General features: G+C 41.5%; 2 protein-coding genes across 8 annotated transcripts in view; one reads left to right on the top strand and one right to left on the bottom strand.

The window, feature by feature from the left end:
- Positions 1-5,529, top strand: part of ndrg4 (NDRG family member 4) — a 224,321-nt gene extending 218,792 nt beyond the window's left edge. For 5 of the 6 annotated variants that reach the window (XM_059992564.1, XM_059992563.1, XM_059992560.1 and 2 more), the window contains exon 16: positions 2,121-5,529. In XM_059992564.1, coding sequence (XP_059848547.1) covers positions 2,121-2,287 — 167 coding nt within the window. In that variant the 3' untranslated portion in view covers positions 2,288-5,529. The remainder of the gene's footprint in view (positions 1-2,120) is intronic. The other variant, XM_059992562.1, reaches the window with a different exon arrangement.
- The window catches only part of bbs2 (Bardet-Biedl syndrome 2), a 168,084-nt gene that overhangs the window by 2,379 nt on the left and 142,122 nt on the right, over positions 1-23,583 (bottom strand). The window contains exons 17-18 of one of the 2 annotated variants that reach the window (XM_059992558.1): positions 19,728-19,876; positions 5,935-8,203 (exon numbers count right to left, since the gene is read on the bottom strand). In XM_059992558.1, the coding sequence (XP_059848541.1) occupies positions 8,097-8,203; positions 19,728-19,876 (256 nt within the window). In that variant the 3' untranslated portion in view covers positions 5,935-8,096. Of the gene's footprint in view, positions 1-5,934; positions 8,204-19,727; positions 19,877-23,583 lie in introns of those variants that run through there. The other variant, XM_059992557.1, reaches the window with a different exon arrangement.

Below are 23,583 nucleotides of genomic sequence, written 5' to 3'. Positions count from 1 at the left end.
TTTTTAAATGGCAACCAAAGAAGAGATTCACATTTTACAAATGCAGTTGAACATTTCCTTACCTCAGAATCTTCAAGTGAGCAGGTTTCAAAATCTGCAAGTTAAGCCCTGACTTCTGTGCCTTGCCCAAAATGTCAGTTTCTAATTGACAAAAGGGAGTGCCCAGGTATCAAAGTATTAATCAGTATTCTGTGCACCTTTTTAATATGGGAGTCAGATGTATAAGGATACACTATGTCAAAAAAAAGCACAGCAACTTAGAAGAAGAGGAGAGTCTAATTTTTCAGGAACTAGTTTAAAGTAATTTCTGATGATTTCTATGCAGAGCAGGTTTCTGTGTTCTTGCTCAGATACTGATTATTGGGTGATGTAATGTGGGAGCTGGGCAGATTTTACAACCTTTGCAGGCTTTGACCTCAATCACTGCTGCAGCAGCAGAATCTGATTTGCTTCTCAAAGAGCAGTGTTTACTTGCTCTATCTGCGTTTGCTTCAGGAACCTATAATTAAAACCACACAATACTGGTTATTTGACAATAAAGATAAGGATACTAACCTGATGGATTGTCCTCTGTGACAAATTTGTACACAAATTCTGTGTGCAAAATTTACAGTGAAATTTAAACTATGTATCTAACTGATTTACACCACAGAAGATGAGCATCTCACCGTAGGTCGATGCTGAGCTGTGATGGTCCTCAGCTTCTTTGTCACTTAGGAGCATTTTACTGACAGTATATGACAATTTGAATTGAATAAGAACATACACACCAGATAACTTTTACTTCTAAAATTGTTCATTTATTAGAAATTCAATCGTCAATGTTAACACCTTTTTGCCTTTTTTGGCCTTATTTTGCCTTTGTTTTTGCGTGAATTTTCTCCTTGGGGAATTTGATTGACGAAGGTTTAGCTGTGAGAAGGGATCGTGTTACACTTTTGAAATGTTATAGAAAACGGGTCTAGACAAGACAGAGCTAATGAACTATTAATGGGTATATGAGGGGATCAACGTATTCACTTAAAGTAACTTGGTCCACAAGATGATAAATTAAAACTAATTATAAAAAACACCATGTGATTTGTGGAATCAAAAATGGGTTCAAGCCACCTGGACTTTGGCTTGTAAATCAAATGTCAGAAAGAAATAATTGCCTTTCAAATTTCACCTTTTCTTATAGTCAGCTTGAAGCCATGGAAAAGATCCTGATTGAATTTCTTATTGTCTGACATGCTTGGGAGAAGTAATTCTTATTAAATTGTACAGTACTGTACTTCAAATATCTTGGCACAATAGTGACATATTGTGCTAATAATACTGAAGTCAAGGATTATATTACCAAGAATCATAAGTTCTACTTATCCAGAGCCAAAAAGCAGGTGGAAAGTACGAGATGTGAAGTGTTCAGGACAGCTCTGCTGGGCAAGATAACAGCCCCGTCCTTTGTTTTGCTTTGATCACAAGAAAGATGGAAGCCTGAAACAATTTCAGCTGCTCATAGGATCATCTAGTCAAAGTTGCCAAGCAAGTTGGTTACAAACAGGGAACCGAGGCGGTGAATAGAAAACTTCTCTTTCTGCCATAGAGGGAAATAGGAAAGGGTTGGAAAGTTGCAACAGCTATTCCAGTTGTTACATAGATACTAGAGACAAAGGTAGGTATCACTGCTTGCTTGCTGGCTAATCACGTGCATATAGCCACCCTGGCCTCTCCCTGCTCTCAGCCAAGGAATGTAGATGCTGCTTTGGACTTGGATATGAGTCTAGATCTGAAATTGCATGTGAAAGCTGTGAAAGAGTATTATCTTCCGCATGATGGATCATGAGAAGTCAAATGCATGACTATTTAATACCATTTCAAATGGCATGTCATAATTGTGCTTTCCTATAAGCAGATTATGTAAAGTATGATATCAGTGCTCACAGGGAATACACAATATTTCCTACCAACCACTGAACAAACCCCTGTGACTGTCCTTGGTATCAGAGCATCAGTAAAAATTGTTTCAGATTGCTACTTCAGAAACGTTTTGCAATTAAAATGGCTTTGCTGATTTTGGTTGAACTCGTGGTTAAGTAAGGTAATGAATTATACTGTCTCTCTTTTTCTCTCTCACACAGTGGCCTCTGCAAGTATGACACGACTGGCTCGTTCACGCACAGCCTCGCTGACCAGTGCCAGCTCAGTAGATGGGCAACGTCCACGTATCTGCACCCAAACCAACAGCAGTGACAGCATGGGCCAGGTCACTCAGAATATGTCACACACCATGGAGGTGTCATGCTAAAAGGTGATGGGAGGTTGGAAAAAGCAGCATGGCTGACCCCTACCCACTCTGCAGAATGATTATTCCATCTTAGTTTTGGTATGGGGCAGTGTAAACAAAGCCTAGAGATTGCTCTATTACTTTGCTGTAGCAGTCTGTAGTTCCCTAGCCTAACAAATAAAGGCTCCCCACTGCTTTTTTTTCTTGCATGAGTTGCAATTATCGTGAAAATTTATTTTGGTAAATGTAGCTATCCGAGCATTTCCAATCTGTTAGCAGGCTTTTACGCGATTGGTTTTATTTTTTACCAGTCAGTCAGTGCCATGGTCCATATTAGGGACTGTGCCAATGCAATAGTAATCTTGTATTCAATTACTTTAACGTGTGCTAAGGGAAAGCATCAATTTTTATGTTGTTTTAAATGTGAAGGCATTTCCAAACATTGGTGTGTTAAATAATTGTCCTAGATAGCCTGTTCTTTATGCTTTCTGTAACACAGGATACAAAAGAGCTGCTCTGATTACTCTAGATGTAGTGAATCTGGTTCCACTACTTAATGGTTTGTAGATAATTTTGTTCCCCTGTCCCTAACTTCAGCTGCAGCTTAGGCAATGATAAAATGAAGAGTTGAAAAATTGCTGGGAGGCTTGTTCAGATTTTGTGACAAATGTACTGTTACTGAAACTTTTTTTTGTATAACTGATTCTTCGATGTTGCTGTTATTGATCTGATACCTGGCCACAGCTGTGGCTACCCAATTAATAATTAATTCACTTAATGTAACTAATAAATGTTTATTGAAAATAAAGTCAGTGTTAAAACCAGCCTTGTTTTGGTAGATGATTTCACATATTCTGCTATGATTTAATCTTGTTGGCATTATTACATTATGTTGGACTGATAATAGCACACTCTGTTAGCATAAATTGGAAACAGATGTTCTCAGGGAAAAGTACAGAAGAAATGTGGCAAATGTTCAGGGGATATTTGTGTTGACTTCTGCATAGGTACCTTCCAAAGAGACAGGGAAGTTATGGTAGGGTACAGGAACCGTGGTGTACAAAGGCTGTCATAAATCTAGTCAAGAAGAAAAGCTTACAAAAGGTTCAGAGAGCTAGGTAATGTTAGAGATCTGGAAGATAAGGCTAATAGGAAGGAGCTTAAGAAGGAAATTAGGAGAGCGAGAAGAGGCCATGAGAGGGCCTTGGTGGGCAGGATTAAGGAAAACCCCAAAAGGCATTCTACAAGTATGTAAAGAGCAAGAGGATAGGACGTGAAAGAATAGGACCTATCAAGTGTGACAGTAGGGATGTATGTATGGAACCGGAGGAAATAGCAGAGGTACTTAATGAATACTTTACTTCAGTATTCACTATGGACCTTGGTGATTGCAGTGCTGACTTGCAGCAGACTGAAAAGCTTAAGAAAGAGGATGTGCTGGAGCTTTTAGAAAGCATCAAGTCGCCGGGTCCAGATGAGATGTAACCCAGGCTACTGTGGGAGGTGAGGGAGGAGATTGCTGAGCCTCTGGCAATGATCTTTGCATCATCAATGGGAACTGGAGGATTGGAGGGTTGTGGATGTTGTTCCTTTATTCAAGAAAGGAAATAGATAGCCCAGAAAATTATAGACCAGTGAGTCTTACATCAGTGGTTGGTAATTTGATACAGAAGATCCTGAGAGGCAGGATATAAGAAAATTTGGAGAGGTATAATATGATTAGGAATAGTCAGCATGGCTTTGTCAAGGGCAGGTCATGCCTTACGAGCCTGATTGAATTTTTTGATTAAACACATTGATGAAGGAAAAGTAGTAGATGCAGTGTACATGGATTTTAGCAAGGCATTTGATAAATGCAAGACTTATTGAGAAAGTAAGGAGGTATGGGATCCAAGGGCACATTGCTTTGTGGATCCAGAACTGGCTTGTCCACAGAAGGCAAAGAGTGGTTGTAGATGGGTCATATTCTGCATGGAGGTTGGTCACCAGTGCAGTGCCTCAGGGATCTGTTCTGGGACCCTTACCCTTTGTGATTTTTATAAATGACCTGGATGAGGAAGTGGAGGGATGGGTTAGTAAGTTTGCTGATGACACAAAGGTTGGCGGTGTTGTGGATAGTGTGGAGGGCTGTCAGAGGTTACAGCAGGACATTGATAGAATGCAAAACTGGACTGAGAAGTGGCAGATGGAGTCAACCCAGATAAGTGTGAGGTGGTTCATTTTTGTAGGTCAAATATGATTACAGAATATAGTATTAATGGTAAGACTCTTTGGCAGTGTGGAGAATCAGAGGGATCTTGGGGTCCGAGTCCATAGGATGCTCAAAGCAGTTACGCAGGTTGACTGTCGTAAAGAAGGCGCACGATGCATTGGTCTTCATCAATCATGGGATTGAGTTTAAGAGCCGAGAGGTAATGTTATAGCGGTATCGGACCCTGGTCAGACCCCACTTGGAGTACTGTGCTCAGTTCTAGTCACCTCACTACAGGAAGGATGTGGAAGCCATAGAAAGGGTGCAGAGGAGATTTACAAGAATGTTGCCTGAATTGGGGAGCATGCCTTATGAGAATAGTTTGAGGGAACTCGGCCTTTTCTCCTTGGACCGATGGAGGATGAGAAGTGACCTGATAGAGGTTTATGAGATGATGAGAGGCATTGATCGTGTGGATAGTCAGCTTTTTCCCAGGGTGAAATGGTTGCCACAAGAGGACACAGGTTTAAGGTGCTGGGGAGTAGGTACAGAGGAGATGTCAGGGTTAAGCTTTTTACTCAGAGTGGTGAGTGCGTGGAATGGGCTGCTGGCAACAGTGGTGGTGGAGGTGGACACGATAGGGTCTTTTAAGAGACTTTTGAATAGGTACATGGAGCTCAGAAAAATAGAGGGCTATAGGTACACCTAGTAATTTCTAAGTAGGGACATATTCGGCACAATTTTGTGGCAGGAAAATGGGGTTGAGTCATGATCAATGGCAGTGCAGATACAGTGGGCTAAATAGCCTAGTTCTGCTCCTATGGTCTTACAGACAAGAAAATCTTTGACTTTAGCTCCTAGCAGCAAATTTATAAATTGTCTTCCGTGTATGGCCTTCTTATAATGTTCTAAAGCACTTTCCTGGCAAACTGGTGCCTTTGAGTATGAACAGTTCTCTCCTTTATAATTTAAAGCAATAGCAATTGGTAATCTTGTGTAAATCTGTTGAGGGATAAACATTGGGAAATAAGAATACCCTTGCTCTTCGTTTAAATTGTGCCAGGGAATTGTGACTGGATCTTCAGTCCATCTGTCAGGGTAGGCATGGTCTTGAATTAACCCAGAGGTTTAAACAGCTCCTCAGAACTTCACTAAAATATCAGCATAGGTTATTGAAGAACTTGAGCTTATGAATTGAGAACAGGAGACCTAAATATGGCAATAAACTCTACAGTAGAAGCTATACGTAACATTATTGACCATTGCTTGACTAAGAGTTGAATTACAAATACATTTAGCCATGATTACCTTTACCTTTTATATCATTCTTTATCTAGGACTTTTTTTGCTTGGTGCAGCCTAGACTCTTAATCATTTACAATACTATTTTCTTTATTTGCCCCACACCTTTATACTGGCTGTCAATTCTTGATTAATTGATTAAACCCTCACGCAGGTTTATAGCTCTTACGCAGTCCACTTCTAAAGATTAACTTTATTTATCACACATATCAAAACATACAGTGAAATGTGTTGTTTGCATCAAATCAGTAAGAACTGTGCTGGGCAACTTGCAGGTGTCTCCATGCCTTTGGAGCTAACATAGTATGCCCACAATTCAGTAACCATAACATAGGTCTTTGGAATGTGGGAGGAAATTGGAACATACAGTGGAAACCCATGCAGTCACAGGCAGAATGTATAATCTTCTTACAGGCAGCTGCAGAAATTGACCCCAGATCATTGATTGCTAGATGGTGCTGTGAATCAAGTGCTAACATTGATGGTACCATGCCACCTTGTCTATCTTCTGAGCTTTTGATCAACCAAATCTGCAGTCCCCCCTCAATTCTAAAACAGATGGCAACAAGTTCTCCTCTGGCCCTTGACCTTGATGCTAGCTATTTCTAAAGTAACTTTCAAGCTTATGGTGTTTTAGTTTCTCCATGATGAATGTGATGTGCCGATCTTAAATGTAAAGTCTGTCACCCTAATTACTTACATGTGGCACCATCATAGCAGGCAAAGACTTGAGACTTTTACCTCACGTTCACTATTAGATGAGCTGTAAATACAGTGAGGGAAATATGCATTGTAGTTTAAGATTGAGCAGGTAACAATTTACCTGCATTATAAGTATATTATTAACTAGTGGGGGAAGAGGGGGAAATTCATCAGTCATCCCTTCTTGAACCTCGGTGCTAAATATTTAGAGAACAAATTAATAGAAGACAGAAAATTAAGTCACATGAATTTGAAGTCCCCCTATAATGCAACTCATTCCTTGAAGTTGTTAATTCTACTTTAGTGCAAGATAATATTTACAAAACTGCAAAATGACGTATATTCAGCTGCCCTCTTAAGATCTAAGAATGCTTGTTAGCCATTTGGCCCCTGCTTCTCCATGCCATAAGATCATCAGTGATCCTTGACATCAATTTGAATTTCCTTTCATTTTTCATAATTATTGATATCATTCAAATGGCCAAATATTCACAACTTTTCACATGCAGGAATTTTTCCTCATCTCAGTTTTAAATAAGAAATCCAAAATTGTGTGTTTATTAGCCTGACAGCTAGATTCTCAAGACAGATATTTACCTTCTCACTATCTATTGTCAAACCTTAAAATACAGAGGTTAAAAAAATGAAAAATACAAATAAAGGTCCATCCTACATAAGGTCCACCACACAAATAAGTTCTTTCATTCTTGGGAATCATCTCCATTTTTTGACAGGGATCAAAACTAAAGAGGGTAGTTAAAATTAGGTAGGAATATAGTGAGGAAGCTTGGTCGATCCAGGAATTTGTTATAAATGAACAAGTTCAGATAAATATGGGCTGTTAAAGTGTAATATAATGCAATAGGTTAACGGCCTGGGAGAAATAAAAAAGCATCATGAAAGGAGTATTTTAGTTGATGGGCAAGACCATTGAAATTACAGGTGAATGTTGGACATACTGAAATCAACACTAATTGATTCGAATTACGAGAATTTATGTAAAGGAGGTTTAAGGTGTATGGTATTTGGGGATTCTGCAGGTCAATACAAAATACTTGTAGTATTTACTTCAATTTAAAATACTACAAACAGTTTGTACAAAGAATATGATTAATTGAGAAACAAAATGACTAACTTCAGCAATTCTGGAAAGATCTGATGTTTTGTAACTCTAACAATGTAATTTCTTCCTGAAAAGCAATATACTTCATCTTCACAAGAGCTGTAATGATGCAGTGTTGCCATCTACTGTTTCAGAAGCATATAATTTAAGGATCATACTTAAAGCTGGTCTACTGACACTGATTACAGGAGTCCTCCACTCTTGATTTACTCACAGTTAGCTCATTAGTAGTAAAAGTGGACAGAAGGTAGACTGATGTACAAAGTAAATCTACATTCAGTGATACATTTTATATCTTAGTACTCTTTTGAGACAGTTCACTTACATACTTTGCTCACTGATCCAGTGATATCTAAAACTATGGACAATCCTGGACACCCAGCTGGATCTGCCCACGGTGGCTCAGAAATGATACATGCTCAATTCAGTACATCTGTGTGGCCTCTGTGTTGTTCCTCTTCGTGAACTAACTCTTGCTCTTCTGACTGCTTGGTCATTGGCTTCTGACCTTTTCAGGATAAGGTGCTACCAGCACGAATGATTTTGAAAAGTGCACTGACATTATTATTTTTTATGGCATCTCTGCATGCAGAGACCACCTGGGTCTTGGGCTTCCCAACTAAAAGAAAAGATAGAAAAAGAGTCAGAAAATTCAATGTCATCAATCTACAAAGGACATCTAATCAGCTCCATCTTGGGCACTAGCTTACACAGTACCCAGGACATCTTTAGGGAGCGGTGTCTCAGAAAGGCGGCATCCACCCAGGGCATGCCTTTTTCTCACTGTTACCATCAGGTAGAAGTACAGAAGCCTAAAGGCACACACTCATCAATTCAGGAACAGCTTCTTCCCCTCTGCCATTTGATTCCTGAATAGACTTTGAAGCTTTGGACACTATCTCACTTTTTTAAAAACATACAGTATTTGTGTTTGCACATTTTTAAATAATCTATTCAATATACATAATCAATTTACTTGTTTATTATTATTGTTTCATTTTATTTATTTATTTTCTGTCTACTAGATTATGTATTGCATCGAATTGCTGCTGCTAAGTTAACAAATTTCACACCACATGCCGGTGATAATAAACCTGATTCTGATTAATTATGAGGATTTTTTAAAAAATTATTATACAGGGATAATATGGTGGCACACATGCTGTTGAACTATTCTGGTTAAGGCACTTCCTCAGTGTTCCAGAATTTGAAGCCAACAATAATGGAGGAACACCCATCTATTTCTAAGTTAGGATTGTATGATAGGAAACCTGGTGATGTTTCTAAGCCCTAGGTGGTATTGATAATGAATTTCAAGGGTACTATTGAAGCAGTTTTAAATTTTTTCATCTGAAAAGCAAAAATAACAGCCACCTTCTTTAACTCTCTCAATATCTTCTCCATCTTCATGTCAAACACAAGCATGGACTTCTCAATCACTGATAATCGCATAAACTGCTCTGCTGCATCATATGTCCAAAGGTACTTAAAGAGGTCTGTGATTATACATACAAACTCCTAACATGTATGGTAGACTCATCACTATCAACATGTAGACAATGCACAGAAGTGATTAGAAAGGAATGTTGGGCTATAAAATCCATTCAGTGGAGTTTAAGTCTAGGGATGTTCTCCTTAAGCTATATAATGCACTTGTACACACCTTGAGTACTATGTACAATTTTGGTCTCCATATTTTGTGAGGGATGTGAAGGCACTGGAGAGAGTTCAGAGAAGGGTGACAAAAGTCATTCCATGTCTGTAGGGTATGAGCTTTAAAGAAAGATGGAAAGAATTAAATCTTTCTCGCTTAAGTAGATGTAGAATAAGAGGAGACATGATAGAAGTGCTCAAAATTATTAAAGGTACAAGTGGATGTCAGCTGCAACTTTAAAATTAATCCATCAACGAAGACAAGGGGCCTTAGAGTCAGACTGGTTTACGGAAGATTTCAGACTAACATCAGGAAGCATTTCTTTACACAGCGAACTGTGGACACATGGAACAAACTACCTAGTTCTGTAGTTGAGAGTAGTACCTTAGAGACTTCCAAATCTAAACTTGATAGTTATTTCAACACACTATGTGAATAGGAATTTGATAAGCTTCGTTGGGCTAAATGGCCGGTTCTTGTCAAAATAAGAACTATCTAATGTTCTAATTTGTTTCCATCCTTTTCCCACCAAGGTTCAAACTCCCGCTACCTGGCCTAGTGAAAATCAGTCTTTCCACAACTTCCCTCCTATTGCAGAATCAGAATCAGGTTTATTACCACAGTCGTGTTGTGAAATCTGTTAACTTAGCAGCAACAGTACAATGCAATACATGATAATATAGAAAAAAATGACAGTAGAATATCTATGTATATTGAATGGATTAAAAATAGTGCAAAAACAAAAGTATATATTAAGAAGGGGAAAAAAGTTCATGGGTTGAATATCCATTTAGGATTCGTTTGGCAGAGGGGAAGAAGCTGTTCCTGAATTGCTGAGTGTGTACTTTCAGGCTTCTGTACCTCATTGCTAATGGTAGCAATGAGAAGAGTGCATGCCCTGGCTGATGGGAGTCCTTAATAATGGGCATCTTCTTTCTGAGGCACCATTCCTTGAAGATGTCTTGGATACTACAAATGCTAGATGGAGCTGACTGATTTTACAACTTTCTGTAACTTCTTTCAGTCCTGTACAGTAGCCCCCCCAACCACCAACCCCCACCCCAATACCAGACAGTGACGCAGCCTGTCAGGATGCTCTCCACTGTACATCTATAGAAGTTTGAGTGTATTTGTTGACAACCAAATCTCTTCAAATTTCTGATGAAATATAGCCGCATCGATATGTTAGGACTAGGTTAGATCCTCAGAGATCTTGACACCCAGGAGCTTGAAATTGCTCACTCTCTCCACTTCTGATCCCTCTAGGAATATTGGTTCATGTCCCCTTGTCTAGCCCTTCCTGACGTCCACAATCAACTTTTTCATCTTACTGACATTGAGAGCAAGGTTGTTGCTGTGACACCACTCAACTAGCTGGTCTATCTCATTCGTTCCTGTACACTCTCTCTTCCCCATCTGAGATTTTACCAACAATAGTTGTATCATCAGCAAATTTATAGGTGGCATTTCAGCTATACCTAACTACACAGCCATGGGGATAGAGACAGAAGTGCAGTGGGCTAAGCACACACCCCTGCCAGTGTTGATTGTCAGTAAGGAGGAGTCGAGGATCCGGTTGCAGAGGGAGGTACAGAGGCCCAGGTTCTGTAGCTTATTTATCAGGACTGATTGTGTTAAGTGCTGACTTTTAGTCAACGATCAGCATGGGTGACATGGTGACATGGGTGTTGGTATTGTCCGGGTGATCCAAGGCCATATGACAATAGACAACAGGTGCAGAAGTAGACCATTCGGCCCTTTGAGCCTGCACCGCCATTTTGAGATCATGGCTGATCAACTACTATCAATAACAGGTTCCTGCCTTGTCCCCATATCCCTTGATTCCCCTATCCATAAGATAGCTATCTAGCTCCTTCTTGAAAGCATCCAGAGAATTGGCCTCCACTACCTTCCGAGGCAGTGCATTCCAGACCCCCACAACTCTCTGGGAGAAGAAGTTTTTCCTTAACTCTGTCTTAAATGACCTACCCCTTATTCTCAAACCATGCCCTCTGGTACTGGACTCACCCAGCATCTGGAACATATTTCCTGCCTCTATCTTGTCCAATCCCTTAATAATCTTATATGTTTCAATCAGATCCCCTCTCAATCTCCTGAATTCCAGCATGTACAAGCCCAGTCTCTCTAACCTCTCTGCGTAAGACAGTCCAGCCATCCCAGGAATTAACCTCGTGAATCTACGCTGCACTTCCTCTACAGCCGGGATGTCCTTCCTTAACCCTGGAGACCAAAACTATACACAATACTCCAGGTGTGGTCTCACCAGGGCTCTGTACAAATGCAAGAGGATTTCCTTACTCTTGTACTCAATTCCCTTTGTAATAAAGGCCAACATTCCATTAGCCTTCTTCACTGCCTGCTGCACTTGCTCATTCACCTTCAGTGACTGAGGAACAAGGACTCCTAGATCTCTTTGTATTTCTCCCTTACCTAACTCTACACTGTTCAGGTAATAATCTGCCTTCCTGTTCTTACTCCCAAAGTGGATAACCTCACACTTATTCACATTAAACGTCATCTGCCAAGTATCTGCCCACTCACCCAGCCTATCCAAGTCACCCTGAATTCTCCTAACATCCTCATCACATGTCACACTGCCACCCAGCTTAGTACCATCAGCAAATTTGCTGATGTTATTCTCAATGCCTTCACCTAAATTGTTGATGTAAATTGTAAACAGCTGTGGTCCCAATACCGAGCCCTGTGGCACCCCACTAGTCACCACCTACCATTCCGAGAAACACCCATTGACCGCTACCCTTTGCTTTCTATCTGCCAGCCAGTTTTCTATCCATGTCAATGTCTTCCCCCAATGCCATGAGCTTTGATTTTACCCACCAATCTCCTATGTGGGACCTTATCAAATGCCTTCTGAAAATCGAGATACACTACGTCCACTGGATCTCCCCCGTCTAACTTCCTGGTTACATCCTCGAAAAACTCCAACAGATTAGTCAAGCATGATTTACCCTTGGTAAAACCATGCTGGCTCGGCCCAATCCTATCACTGCTATCTAGCTTTGCCACTATTTCATCCTTAATAATGGACTCTGGCATCTTCCCCACCACCGATGTCAGGCTGACAGGTCGATAGTTCTCTGTTTTCTCCCTCCCTCCTTTCTTAAAAAGTGGGATAACATTAGCCATTCTCCAATCCTCAGGAACTGATCCTGAATCTAAGGAACATTGGAAAATGATTACCAATGCACCCGCAATTTCCAGGGCCTCCTCCTTTAGTACCCTAGGATGCAGACCATCTGGACCTGGGGATCTGTCCCATCAGTCTTCTCATCACCGTTTCCTTCCGTATGTCAATCTGTTTCATTTCCTCTGTTACCCTATGTCCTTGGCCCATCCATACATCTGAAGAATGCTTGTGTCTTCCTTAGTGAAAACAGATCTAAAGTACTCATTAAATTCTTCTGCCATTTCTCTGTTTCCCATAACAATTTCACCCAATTCATTCTTCAAGGGCCCAAAATTGTTCTTAACTATCTTCTTTCTCTTCACATACCTAAAAAAGCTTTTGCTATCTTCCTTTATATTCCTGGGTAGCTTGCGTTCATACCTCATTTTTTCTCCCCGTATTTTTAGTTAAGTTCTGTTGTTCCTTAAAAACTTCCCAATCATCTGTCCTCCCACTCACCTTAGCTCTATCATATTTCCTTTTTTTTAATGCTATGCAATCTCTGACTTCCTTTGCCAACCACTGTGGCCCTTTTCCCCCCTTTGAATCCTTCCTTCTCTGGGGGATGAACTGATTTTGCACCTTGTGCATTATTCCCAAGAATTACCTGCCATTGCTGTTCCACTGTCTTTTCTGCTAGGCTATCCATCCAGTCAACTTTGGCCAGCTCCTCCCTCATGGCTCCATAGTTTCCCCTGTTCATCTGCAACACTGACACTTCCGAGCTGCCCTTATCCTTCTCAAATTGCAGATAAAAACTTAATCATATTGTGATCACTACCTCCTAATGGCTCCTTTACTGCAAGATCACTTGTCAAATCCTGTTCATTACATAACACTAAATCCAGAATAGTCTTGTCCCTGGTCAGCTCTCGTATAAGCTGCTACAAGAATGCATCCCATAGGCACTCTACAAACTCCCAATCCTGTGGTCCAGCACCAACCTGATTCTCCCAGTTCACCTGCATGTTGAAATCCCCCATAACTACTGTGACATTATCTTTGCCACATGCCAATGTTAACTCCCTATTCAACTTGCACCCAATATCCATGCTACTGTTTGGTGGCCTGTAGACAACACCCATTTGGGTCCTTTTGCCCTTACTGTTCGTCAGTTCTATCCACACAGACTCTACTTCTCCTGACCCTATGTCCCCCCCTTGCAAAGGACTGAATCTCATTCCTCACCAACAGGGCCACCCCACCCCCTCTGCCCACATTTCTGTCCCTACGATAGCACGTATACCCTTGTACATTCATTTCCCGGGTCTGATCTCCCTGCAGCCATGTCTCCGTTATCCCAACAACATCATAGTTACCCATTCGCACCTGGGCTTCAAGCTCATCCGCCTTATTTCTGACACTTTGTGCCATTGAGATTGCATATGCCATAGACCTATTGGCAAATTGCAGGGGGTCGAGGTCCTTGCTGAGGAAGGAGTTAATTCTAGCCATGACCAACTTCTATCTTCTTTCATGCTCTCTCAAAACTCTATTAGTGTATAAACTGAACTTCTGCTTGTAGTCCTACTAAACTGCTCATTCTAACACCAGAGACAGGAACACAAGTGAGGAGATTATAATTGCTTTGTTTTCTTCATTACTATACTCTAAATCTACCATCATCAGGACTTATCTCAAATATGCAATCATTGATGCCTTCCTGCATGCAAACGATTGTCTTTTTTTCCAACACCTTCCATACCAAAGCTATTAAATATGCAATCTTTCCAATTTAGCAAATCTAAACCTCACCAATATGGTTTCTGCAGCTTTTACTAGCTCAAAATACTCTCAAAGTCATTAATAACCAATTCCTAATCACCACTTTCAGCCTGTCTCAGCCTTCCAGAGATTCAATCAATGCTGGGAGCAGACCACTTCGATGAAGTTACTTGCAGGTCAGCGAAGTTTGTATAAAAGAACTTCATGGGCAGTCAGAAATTCCAGAGGTCTAATCAGCATCGGGACTAGAGCACTGTGAATTAAATAAAGGTACAGAAGGGGCAAGTGAGGCGGCAATTGTTGGGAATAGGTCAGTGGTGAGAGTAGGAGCGTCAGGCTTTGACTCAAGAGGCTTCAACAAGAAGAAATTGAGCTTGAAACAAGTTAGAAGATTTGGTCTTGCTTGCTCATTATACAGTGCAGGCAGTATGGCAGATATAGCAGTGGAATGCTCCTCCTGTACGATGTGGGAATTCATGGAAGCTGTTAGTCTGCTTGATGAATACACCTGTGGGAAATGCCGCCAACTCCAGCTCATGAAAGATCACATTAAGGAGCTGGAATTAAAGTTAGATGAATTTAGGATCATCCGGGAGGCAGAGCAATCGATAGGTATGACTTGTGAACAGGTGGTTACACCCAGAGTGCAGATGGGTGAACACCGAGAGAGGTAACAGGAGAAGGAAGTCAGTGCATTTGTGACCATTTCTCTCAGCAACCGGTATATCCCTTTGGATACTGCTGAGGGGGAAGGCATGACCTGTACAAGCGAGACAGGTTGCACCTGAAGTGGAGGAGAACCAATATCCTGGGAGGGAGGTTTGCTAATGCTATTGGGGAGGGTTTAAACTAGATTTGCAGGAGATGGGAACTGAAGTGAAGAGGCAAAGGATAGGGTGGTTGACACACAAGTAGTGACAGCTTGCAGTGAGTTTCTAAGGAAGGATAGGCAGATGTTAGAGCAAAGATGCACTCAGCCAGATGGTTTGAGATGTGTCTTTTTTAATGCAAGGAGTATCATAAACAAAGTGCATGAACTTAACAGCAAGGATCAATACGTGAAACTATGACGTTATGGCCATTACAGAGACTTGGATGTCTCAAGGACAGGCTTTAGATGTTTCAAAAAGGACAGGGAGGGAGGCAAAAGAGTTGGGGGAGCGGCCCTGCTAATCAGGGATAATATTAAGGCTGCAGAAAAGGAGAAAGTCATGGAGGGACTATCTACTGAGTCATTGTGGGTGGAAGTCAGAAACAGGAAGGGGTCAATAACTCCACTGGGTGTTTTCATAGACCTACCCCCCCCCCCCAAAGAGTAAAAGAGACATCAAGGAGGCAGATTCTGGAATGGTGCAATGATAATAATAGGGTTGTTGTGATGGATGATTTTAACTTTCCAGCATCTTCTTGGAGCAAGGGGTTTAGATGGGGTGGAGTTTGTTAGGTGTGTACAGGAAGGTTTCCTGATGCAATAAGTAGATAAGCCAACTACAGGAGAGGCTGTACTTGATCTGGTATTGGGAAATGAACCTAACTGGTGTCAGATCTCTTGGTGAGAGCGCATTTTGGAGGTAATGATCACAACTTTATCTCCTTTACCATGGCACTAGAGAGGGATAGGAGCAGACAATTTGGGGAAACATTTAATTGGGGTATGAGCAATATGATGCTATTAGGCAGGAACTTGGGAACATAAATTAGGAGCAGATGTTCTCAAGGAAACTCACGGCAGAAATGTAGCAAATGTTCAGGGAACATTTGCATTGCGTTTTGCATAGGTATTGAGGCAGGGAAAATATGGTAGGGTTAAAGAATCATGGTGTACAAAGGATGTAGAAAATCTATTTAAGAAGAAACGTTTATGAAAGGTTCAAAAAACTAGGTGCTGTAGGAGCTCTAGAAAATTACAAGGGTGCCAGGTACCGTTTTAGTCACCTCACTACAGGAAGGATGGGGACACCACATATAGAGAGAGTGCAGAGGAGATTTACGAGGATGTTGCCTGGATTGGAGAGCGTATCTTATGAGAAAAGGTTGAGTAAACTTGGTCTTTTCTCCTTGGAGCGACAGAGAATGAAAGGTGACCTGATCGAGGTGTATATGATGACGAGAGGCATAATTTAAGGTGCTTGGAAGCAAGTACAAGGGGGATGCCAGAGGTAAGTTTTTCCACACAGAAGGTGGTGGGTGCATTGAATGCACTGCCACTGACGGTGGTAGAGGGAGATACATTAGGGTATTTTAAGAGACTCTTAAATGGGTACATGGAGCTTAGAAAAATAGAGGGCTATGCAGTAGGGAAATTCTAGGCAGTTTCTAGATTATTGATTAGCACTTCAATAATGCAAACTATTTAGATGGGGTGGAATTGATTAGATGTGCCCAGTAAGGATTCTTGACTCAGTATGTGGACAGGCCAACTAGAGTACCACTGGATGTGGTACTTGACAATCAACTCGGTCAGGTGACACATCTTTCAATGGGTGAGACAGTGACTACAACTCCCTGATCTTTATGATAGCCTTGGACAGAGAAAAAGTAGGCAGTATGGTAAAGCATTTAATTGGAGGAGGGTGAAGTACCATGTTATTGGACAGGAACTTGGGAGCATAAATTGGGAATGGATCTATTCAGGGAGATGCACAATGGAAATTTGGAGATTGTTTAGGGAGCACTTGCATGGAATTCCAGGCAGATTTGCCTCATTAAGGCAGGGAAAGGATGATCGAGTGATGGAACCATAGTTGACAAGAGATGTGGCACATCTAGGCAAAAAGAAAAAAAGAAGCATACTTAAGATTTAGGAATCAGGGATCAAACAGGCTATTGACGGTTACTAGGTAACCAGGAAGGACCTTAGGAGTAGACTTAGGTGAACAAGAAGGGGACATGAGAAGGCCTTGGCGAGTAGGATTAAGGAAAACCCCAAAGCATTCAACACATAAGCAAAGAACAAGTGGATGACTAAAGTCAGGGTAGGACCAATCAGGGATAAAAGAGGAAACAAGCCTGGAGTTGGAGGAGGCAAGGAAGGTCCTTAATGAATACTTTGCTTCATTAGTCACCAGTGAGAGGGATCTTGACAAACTTGAGGTCAGTATAGAACAGGTTGATATGCAGGACCATATTGATGTTAAGAAAGACAATGTGCTAGAACTTTGTAAAACTTAGGATAGATAAGTCTCTGGGGCTAGACATGCTATACCCCAAATTACTACTGGAAGCAAGGGAAAAGATTTCTGCACCTTTAACGACGATCTTTGCATCCTCACTAGCTACAGTAGTGGCATAGGATTGGAGCTTAACAAATGTTATTCCTTTGTTCAAGAAAGGTAACAAAAATAATTCTGGGAATCATAGACGAGTCTTATGTCTGTTGTGGGCACACTATTGAAGAGGATTCTTAGGGACAAGAATTATAAGCATTTGGAGAAGCATATTCTTCTTAGATATAGAAGAAGGCTTTGTGAGGGGCAGGTCGTGCCTCATGATTCTGATTGAATTCTTTGAGGAAGTGACAAAACATATGAATGACGACAAAGCAGTGAATGTGTTGTATGTGGATTTTATTAAGGCATTACTTGAAATATTCTGAAGATGGAATCTGGTCTCCATCAAAAATCTCCATTTCCTGACCATCAAGACATCATTCTCTCTGGTAAGAGTACAAAACTCAAGAGGCATTTTAGAACTTGGTGTTGATCCTGAGTTTAGATTACGCTGGCACTGCTAAAACTCTCCTTACCCGATGATGAAACTTAATCCATGGACTTGTTATCAATACGCCTGACCATTTCAATGCAATCTTTCAAGAGTATAGAGTCAAAGAGCAATGCAAATCTGTCGGCCCCAGTAAGTTCATGCCGACCATGGTGCCCACCCAGCTAGCCCCAATTTCCTGTGTTCAGCTTCTATCCCTTTAAGCCTGGCTTCTCAACATATCTATCCAAGTGCTTCTTAAACGATATTACTGTTATCTCCCAGAACAGTTCTTCTGGTTGCTCATTCCATACACTTACCAATCTGTGTGTGGAAAAAGTTGCCCCTCAGATCCCTTTTAAGTCTTTCCTCTCTCACCTTAAAACAATGCACCCTTGTTTAGGCTTGTCTTCTTTGGTTGGAGAGAAAAGACTGTTTACCTATCTTAACTATGTCTCTCATCATTTTAAACTCTCCCATAAGGACACCCCTCATTCTCTTATGTTCCAAGGAATAAAGACCTAGCCTGACCAACATCTCTATATAAATCAGGCCATCTTGTCCTAGCAACATCCTTGTAAATGTTCCTTGCACTCTGTCTAGTTTAACCATGTCTATTCTGTTAGGGTGACCACCAAAACTGCACACAGTACTCCAAGCCTTAGCAATTCTTATACAATATAATGTCCCAACTCCTATTCACTCAACACAGTTATTAAATTCTTTATTGAAATGTTTAAAAATGGCAAAAATTCATTCTAAACAACACTTAAAACTTCTCAAGAGCAGCCACCATTACAGTAAATGCTCAGTTAGTCAATAAGAGCACTTTACATATGCCCTGAGCCACTCACTGTCAATCATGTATTAGTTCATGCTCTGCCATCCCCAGGTGGGTAAGCATTTTTGCTCCCTCACCAATTTATTCCATTTCTTTCATAATATCTGAAATACAACCTGCAACTTCCAGTGAGGGTAGTACATCTAGGAAAAACATTAGTGTGGCTGTGAAACTGCAAGTGATATGACATTTGAAAGCTGGTCAGCATCAGGTTGATGTTAAAGAGTTCCTGCATTCTCATGGTGAGAGCCTGAATGATGAAGAGCTATGAAAATTGGCAGAGTAATACATCCTGGGTGAAGCTGCGGACATGGATGAAGAGGAAACACCAGCAAGAAACCTCACCACAAAATTCCTCAGCACTAGTATCATCACGATCACACAATTCATGGACCAGTCATCGATAATGACCCTGACTGGGAGCAAAGCAATAAGGCAAAGAGAGGAGTTCTCGACATGATTTCCTGCTTCCGAGAACTGCTTCATGAGAGGAAACTTAAGAAAAGGCAGTCAGATCACGACACCTATTTGAAGAAGAAGCCAAAGTTAGAGGAGGGCCCACACCCCAGTGCTTCCTCTAAGATGTAACCACCACCAGCTTCCCTCTGCTGCTGCTGGGATTGTTGCTGCCCCACTGATGCACAGGTTAGGCCTATTTGCATGTTTGTTACTCAATTAATTATTGTTTATACATAAAATATCATATATCTCAGGTTTGATTATTTTAAAAAATCAGGCACACATTTCCATTTATGTAATGTTATAATGACCCTGCATAGCACTGATTTATATAGCACTCCACCTCCGAGGAACACATCCTGAGTGTTAATCAGGGTCTGAGTGCACTCAGTACCCTGACTGATGAAGAGTTGCATGCTCAGTGCCTTGTTTATCCAGTTATTTTTATGATCATGTCAAAGATAAAGTCAAATTTATTATCAAAGTAAGTATATGTCACTATACACCACCTTGAGATTTATTCACTGTAAATCTCATCAGACCATGCTCTAACCCACCTCGTAGGTGTCCAGCCCTCTGGATTGCCTGATTTACTGCTCGTAGACAGCTTAGAAGCTCTGTATGATTGTTACAGCGAATCTTGTAACCATTTATCAAATCTCGATTTAAGTCATTCAGTTCCATGTATCCCTTCTTCATGTTTGTCCTAAATGGAGAAAAGAGAAAAAGATTATGAAAAGAACATGTTTTAGAATTGAAAAAGCATTTGAAAGGCATTCTCTTTTGGTTATTTCTAAGAAAGCATCACTCTTTCCCTTTTACTTTCTATCCTCAATAAATTTTCCTTTCTCTTTATAATCTGGTTCCATGTCCTCATTTTTTTAAATGAATACTGTACACTGAATTCAATTTCCCTCTGAGATCCTTAGGATCGTATGATCTGCTTATTGAAGAAATAAAGGGTCTGATAGGATAAATAATTCTGAATCATGGGGAAATTACTAGGTGGGATGCCCCATATCAAAGCATTGTTTCTTTTCATCCCTATAGAACACAGAACATAGAATAGTACAGCACATTACAGGCCCTTCGGCCCACAATGTTGTGCCGACCTTCAAACCCTGCCTCCCATATAAATCCCCACCTTAAATTCCTCCATATACCTGTCTAGTAGTCTCTTAAACTTCACTAGTGTATCTGCCTCCACCACTGACTCAGGCAGTGCATTTCACGCACCAACCACTCTCTCAGTGAAAAGCCTTCCTCTAATATCCCCCTTGAACTTCTCTACCCTTACCTTAAAGCCATGTCCTCTTATATTGAGCAGCGGTGCCCTGGGGAAGAGGCACTGGCTGTCCACTCTGTCTATTCCTCTTAATATCTTGTCCACCTCTATCATGTCTCCTCTCATCGTCCTTCTCTCCAAAGAGTAAAGCCCTAGCTCCCTTAATCTCTGATCATAATCCATACTCTCTAAACCAGGCAGCAGCCTGGTAAATCTCCTCTGTACCCTTTCCAATGCTTCCACATCCTTCCTATAGTGAGGCGACCAGAACTGGACACAGTACTCTAAGTGTGTCCTAACTAGAGTTTTACACAGCTGCATCATTACATCAAGACTCTTAAACTCTATCCCTCGACTTATGAAAGCTAACACCCCATAAGCTTTTTTAACTACCCTATCTACCTGTGAGGCAACTTTCAGGGATCTGGGGACATGTACCCCCAGATCCCTCTGCTCCTCCACACTACCAAGTATCCTGCCATTTACTTTGTACTCTGCCTTGGAGTTTGTCCTTCCAAAGTGTACCACCACACACTTCTCTGGGTTGAACTCCATCTGCCACTTCTCAGCCCACTTCTGCATCCTGTCAATGTCTCTCTGCAATCTTCGACACTATCTACAACACCACCAACCTTTGTGTCGTCTGCAAACTTGCCAACCCACCCTTCTACCCCCACATCCAGTTCGTTAATAAAAATCACAAAAAGTCGAGGTCCCAGAACAGATCCTTGTGTGACACCACTAATCACAACCCTCCAATCTGAATGTACTCCCTCCACCATGACCCTCTGCCTTCTGCAGGCAAGCCAATTCTGAATCCACCTGGCCAAACTTCCCTGGATCCCATGCCTTCTGACTTTCTGAATAAGCCTACCTTGTGGAACCTTGTCAAATGCATTACTAAAATCCATGCAGATCACATCCACTGCACTACCCTCATCTATATGCCTGGTCACCTCCTCAAAGAACTCTATCAGGCTTGTTAGGCACAATCTGCCCTTCACAAAGCCATGCCGACTGTCCCTGATCAGACCATGATTCTCTAAATGCCCATAGATCCTATCTCTAAGAATCTTTTCCAACAGCTTTCCCACCACAGACTCAAGGCTCACTGGCCTATAATTACCTGGACTATCCCTACTACCTTTTTTGAACAAGGGAACAACATTCGCCTCCCTCCAATCTTCCAGTACCATTCCTGTGGACAACGAGGACATAAAGATCCTAGCCAGAGGTTCAGCAATCTCTTCCCTTGCCTCGTGGAGCAGCCTGGGGAATATTCCGTCAGGCTCCGGGGACTTATCCGTCCTAATGTATTTTAACAACTCCAACACCTCCTCTCCCTTAATATCAACATGCTCCAGAACATCAACATCACTCATATTGTCCTCACCGTCATCAAGTTCCCTCTCAGTGCTGAATACCAAAGAGAAGTATTCATTGAGGACCTCGCTCACTTCCACAGCCTCCAGGCACATCTTCCCACTTTTATCTCTAATCAGTCCTACCTTCACTCCTTTTGTTCTTCACATAATTGAAGAATGCCTTGGGGTTTTCCTTTACCCTACTCGCCAAGGCCTTCTCATGCCCCCTTCTTGCTACCCTATATTACTCAATAGACCCATCTGATCCTTGCTTCCTAAACCTCATGAATGCTGCCTTCTTCCACCTGACTAGATTTTCCACCTCACTTGTCACCCATGGTTCCTTCACCCTACCATTCTTTATCTTCCTCACCGGGACAAATTTAACCCAAACATCCTGCAAGATATCCCTAAACATCGACCACATGTCCATAGTACATTTCCTTGCAAAAGCATCATCCCAATTCACACCCGCAAGTTCTAGCCTTATAGCCTCATAATTTGCCCTTCCCCAATTAAAAATTTTCCTGTCTTTTCTGATTCTCTCCTTTTCCATGATAATGCTAAAGGTCAGGGAGCGGTGATCACTGTCCCCCAGATGCTCACCCACTGACAGATCTGTGACTTGACCCGGTTCATTACCTAATACTAGATCTAGTATGGCATTCCCCCTAGTCGGCCTGTCAACATACTGTGACAGGAATCCATCCTGGACACACTTAACAAACTCTGCCCCATCCAAACCCTTGGAACTAATCAAGTGCTAATCAATATTAGGGAAGTTAAAGTCACCCATGATAACAACCTTGTCATTTTTGCACCTTTCCAAAATCTGCATCCCAATCTGCTCCTCGGTATCTCTGCTGCTACCAGGGGGCCTATAGAATACCCCCAGTAGAGTAACTGCTCCCTTCCTGTTCCTGACTTCCACCCATACTGATTCAAAAGAGGATCCTGCTACATTACCCACCCTTTCTGCAGCTGTAATAGTATCCCTGACCAGTAATGCCACCCCTCTTCCCCTTTTCCCCCCTCTCTATCCCTTTTAAAGCACTGAAATCCAGGAATATTGAAAATCCATTCCTGCCCTGGTGCCAGCCAAGTCTCTGTAATGGCCACTACATCATAATTCTATGTATGTATCCAAGCTCTCAGTTCATCACCTTTGTTCCTGATGCTTCTTGCATTGAAGTAAACGCAGTTTAGCCCTTCTACCTTACTACCTTTACACCCTTTATTCTGCTTCTCTTTCCTCAAAGTCTCTCTATTTATTGGATCTGGCTTTACCCCATGTACTTCTTTCACTGCTCTATCACTCCAGGTCCCATCCCCCTTGCAAATTAGTTTAAATGTAAAAAAACCAAATTTCAAACAACATGAATGCAGGGAAATGCGTGCAGTGGAAAACAATTATTTGTTTTAGGAATTTAATTAGGTAGTCTGTTTAAAGAAAAAACAATTGCAAATGTTGCAAACAATTGCAAAATCCTCACAAATGTTACATACACCTGTTAGGGTGCATTCTCCAGATACCTTATGAGGTAACCATAGCCTTCAGCCAGGAGCAGATGTCATCAGATGGTTCCCAACCTTCACAGAGTGTCTCAACCCTTAACCACAACACTCTCCAGTTGGTGGGCCAGCAGTCGTGGCCAAATCACTGCTTATCAGCTCCTGGCTTCCAGCTTCCCTCCTCTCGCCTACTCCAAATCCAACAAGAGGCTCGTTCTGCCTCTTCCCCCATCCTACAAGCTACTTGATTTT

Source organism: Hypanus sabinus, chromosome 17, assembly GCF_030144855.1.
Source record: "Hypanus sabinus isolate sHypSab1 chromosome 17, sHypSab1.hap1, whole genome shotgun sequence".
In the NCBI taxonomy this organism is placed as follows: domain Eukaryota; kingdom Metazoa; phylum Chordata; class Chondrichthyes; order Myliobatiformes; family Dasyatidae; genus Hypanus; species Hypanus sabinus.
Note: the sequence above shows the minus strand (reverse complement) of the source record. Positions and strands in the feature narration are given on the sequence as shown.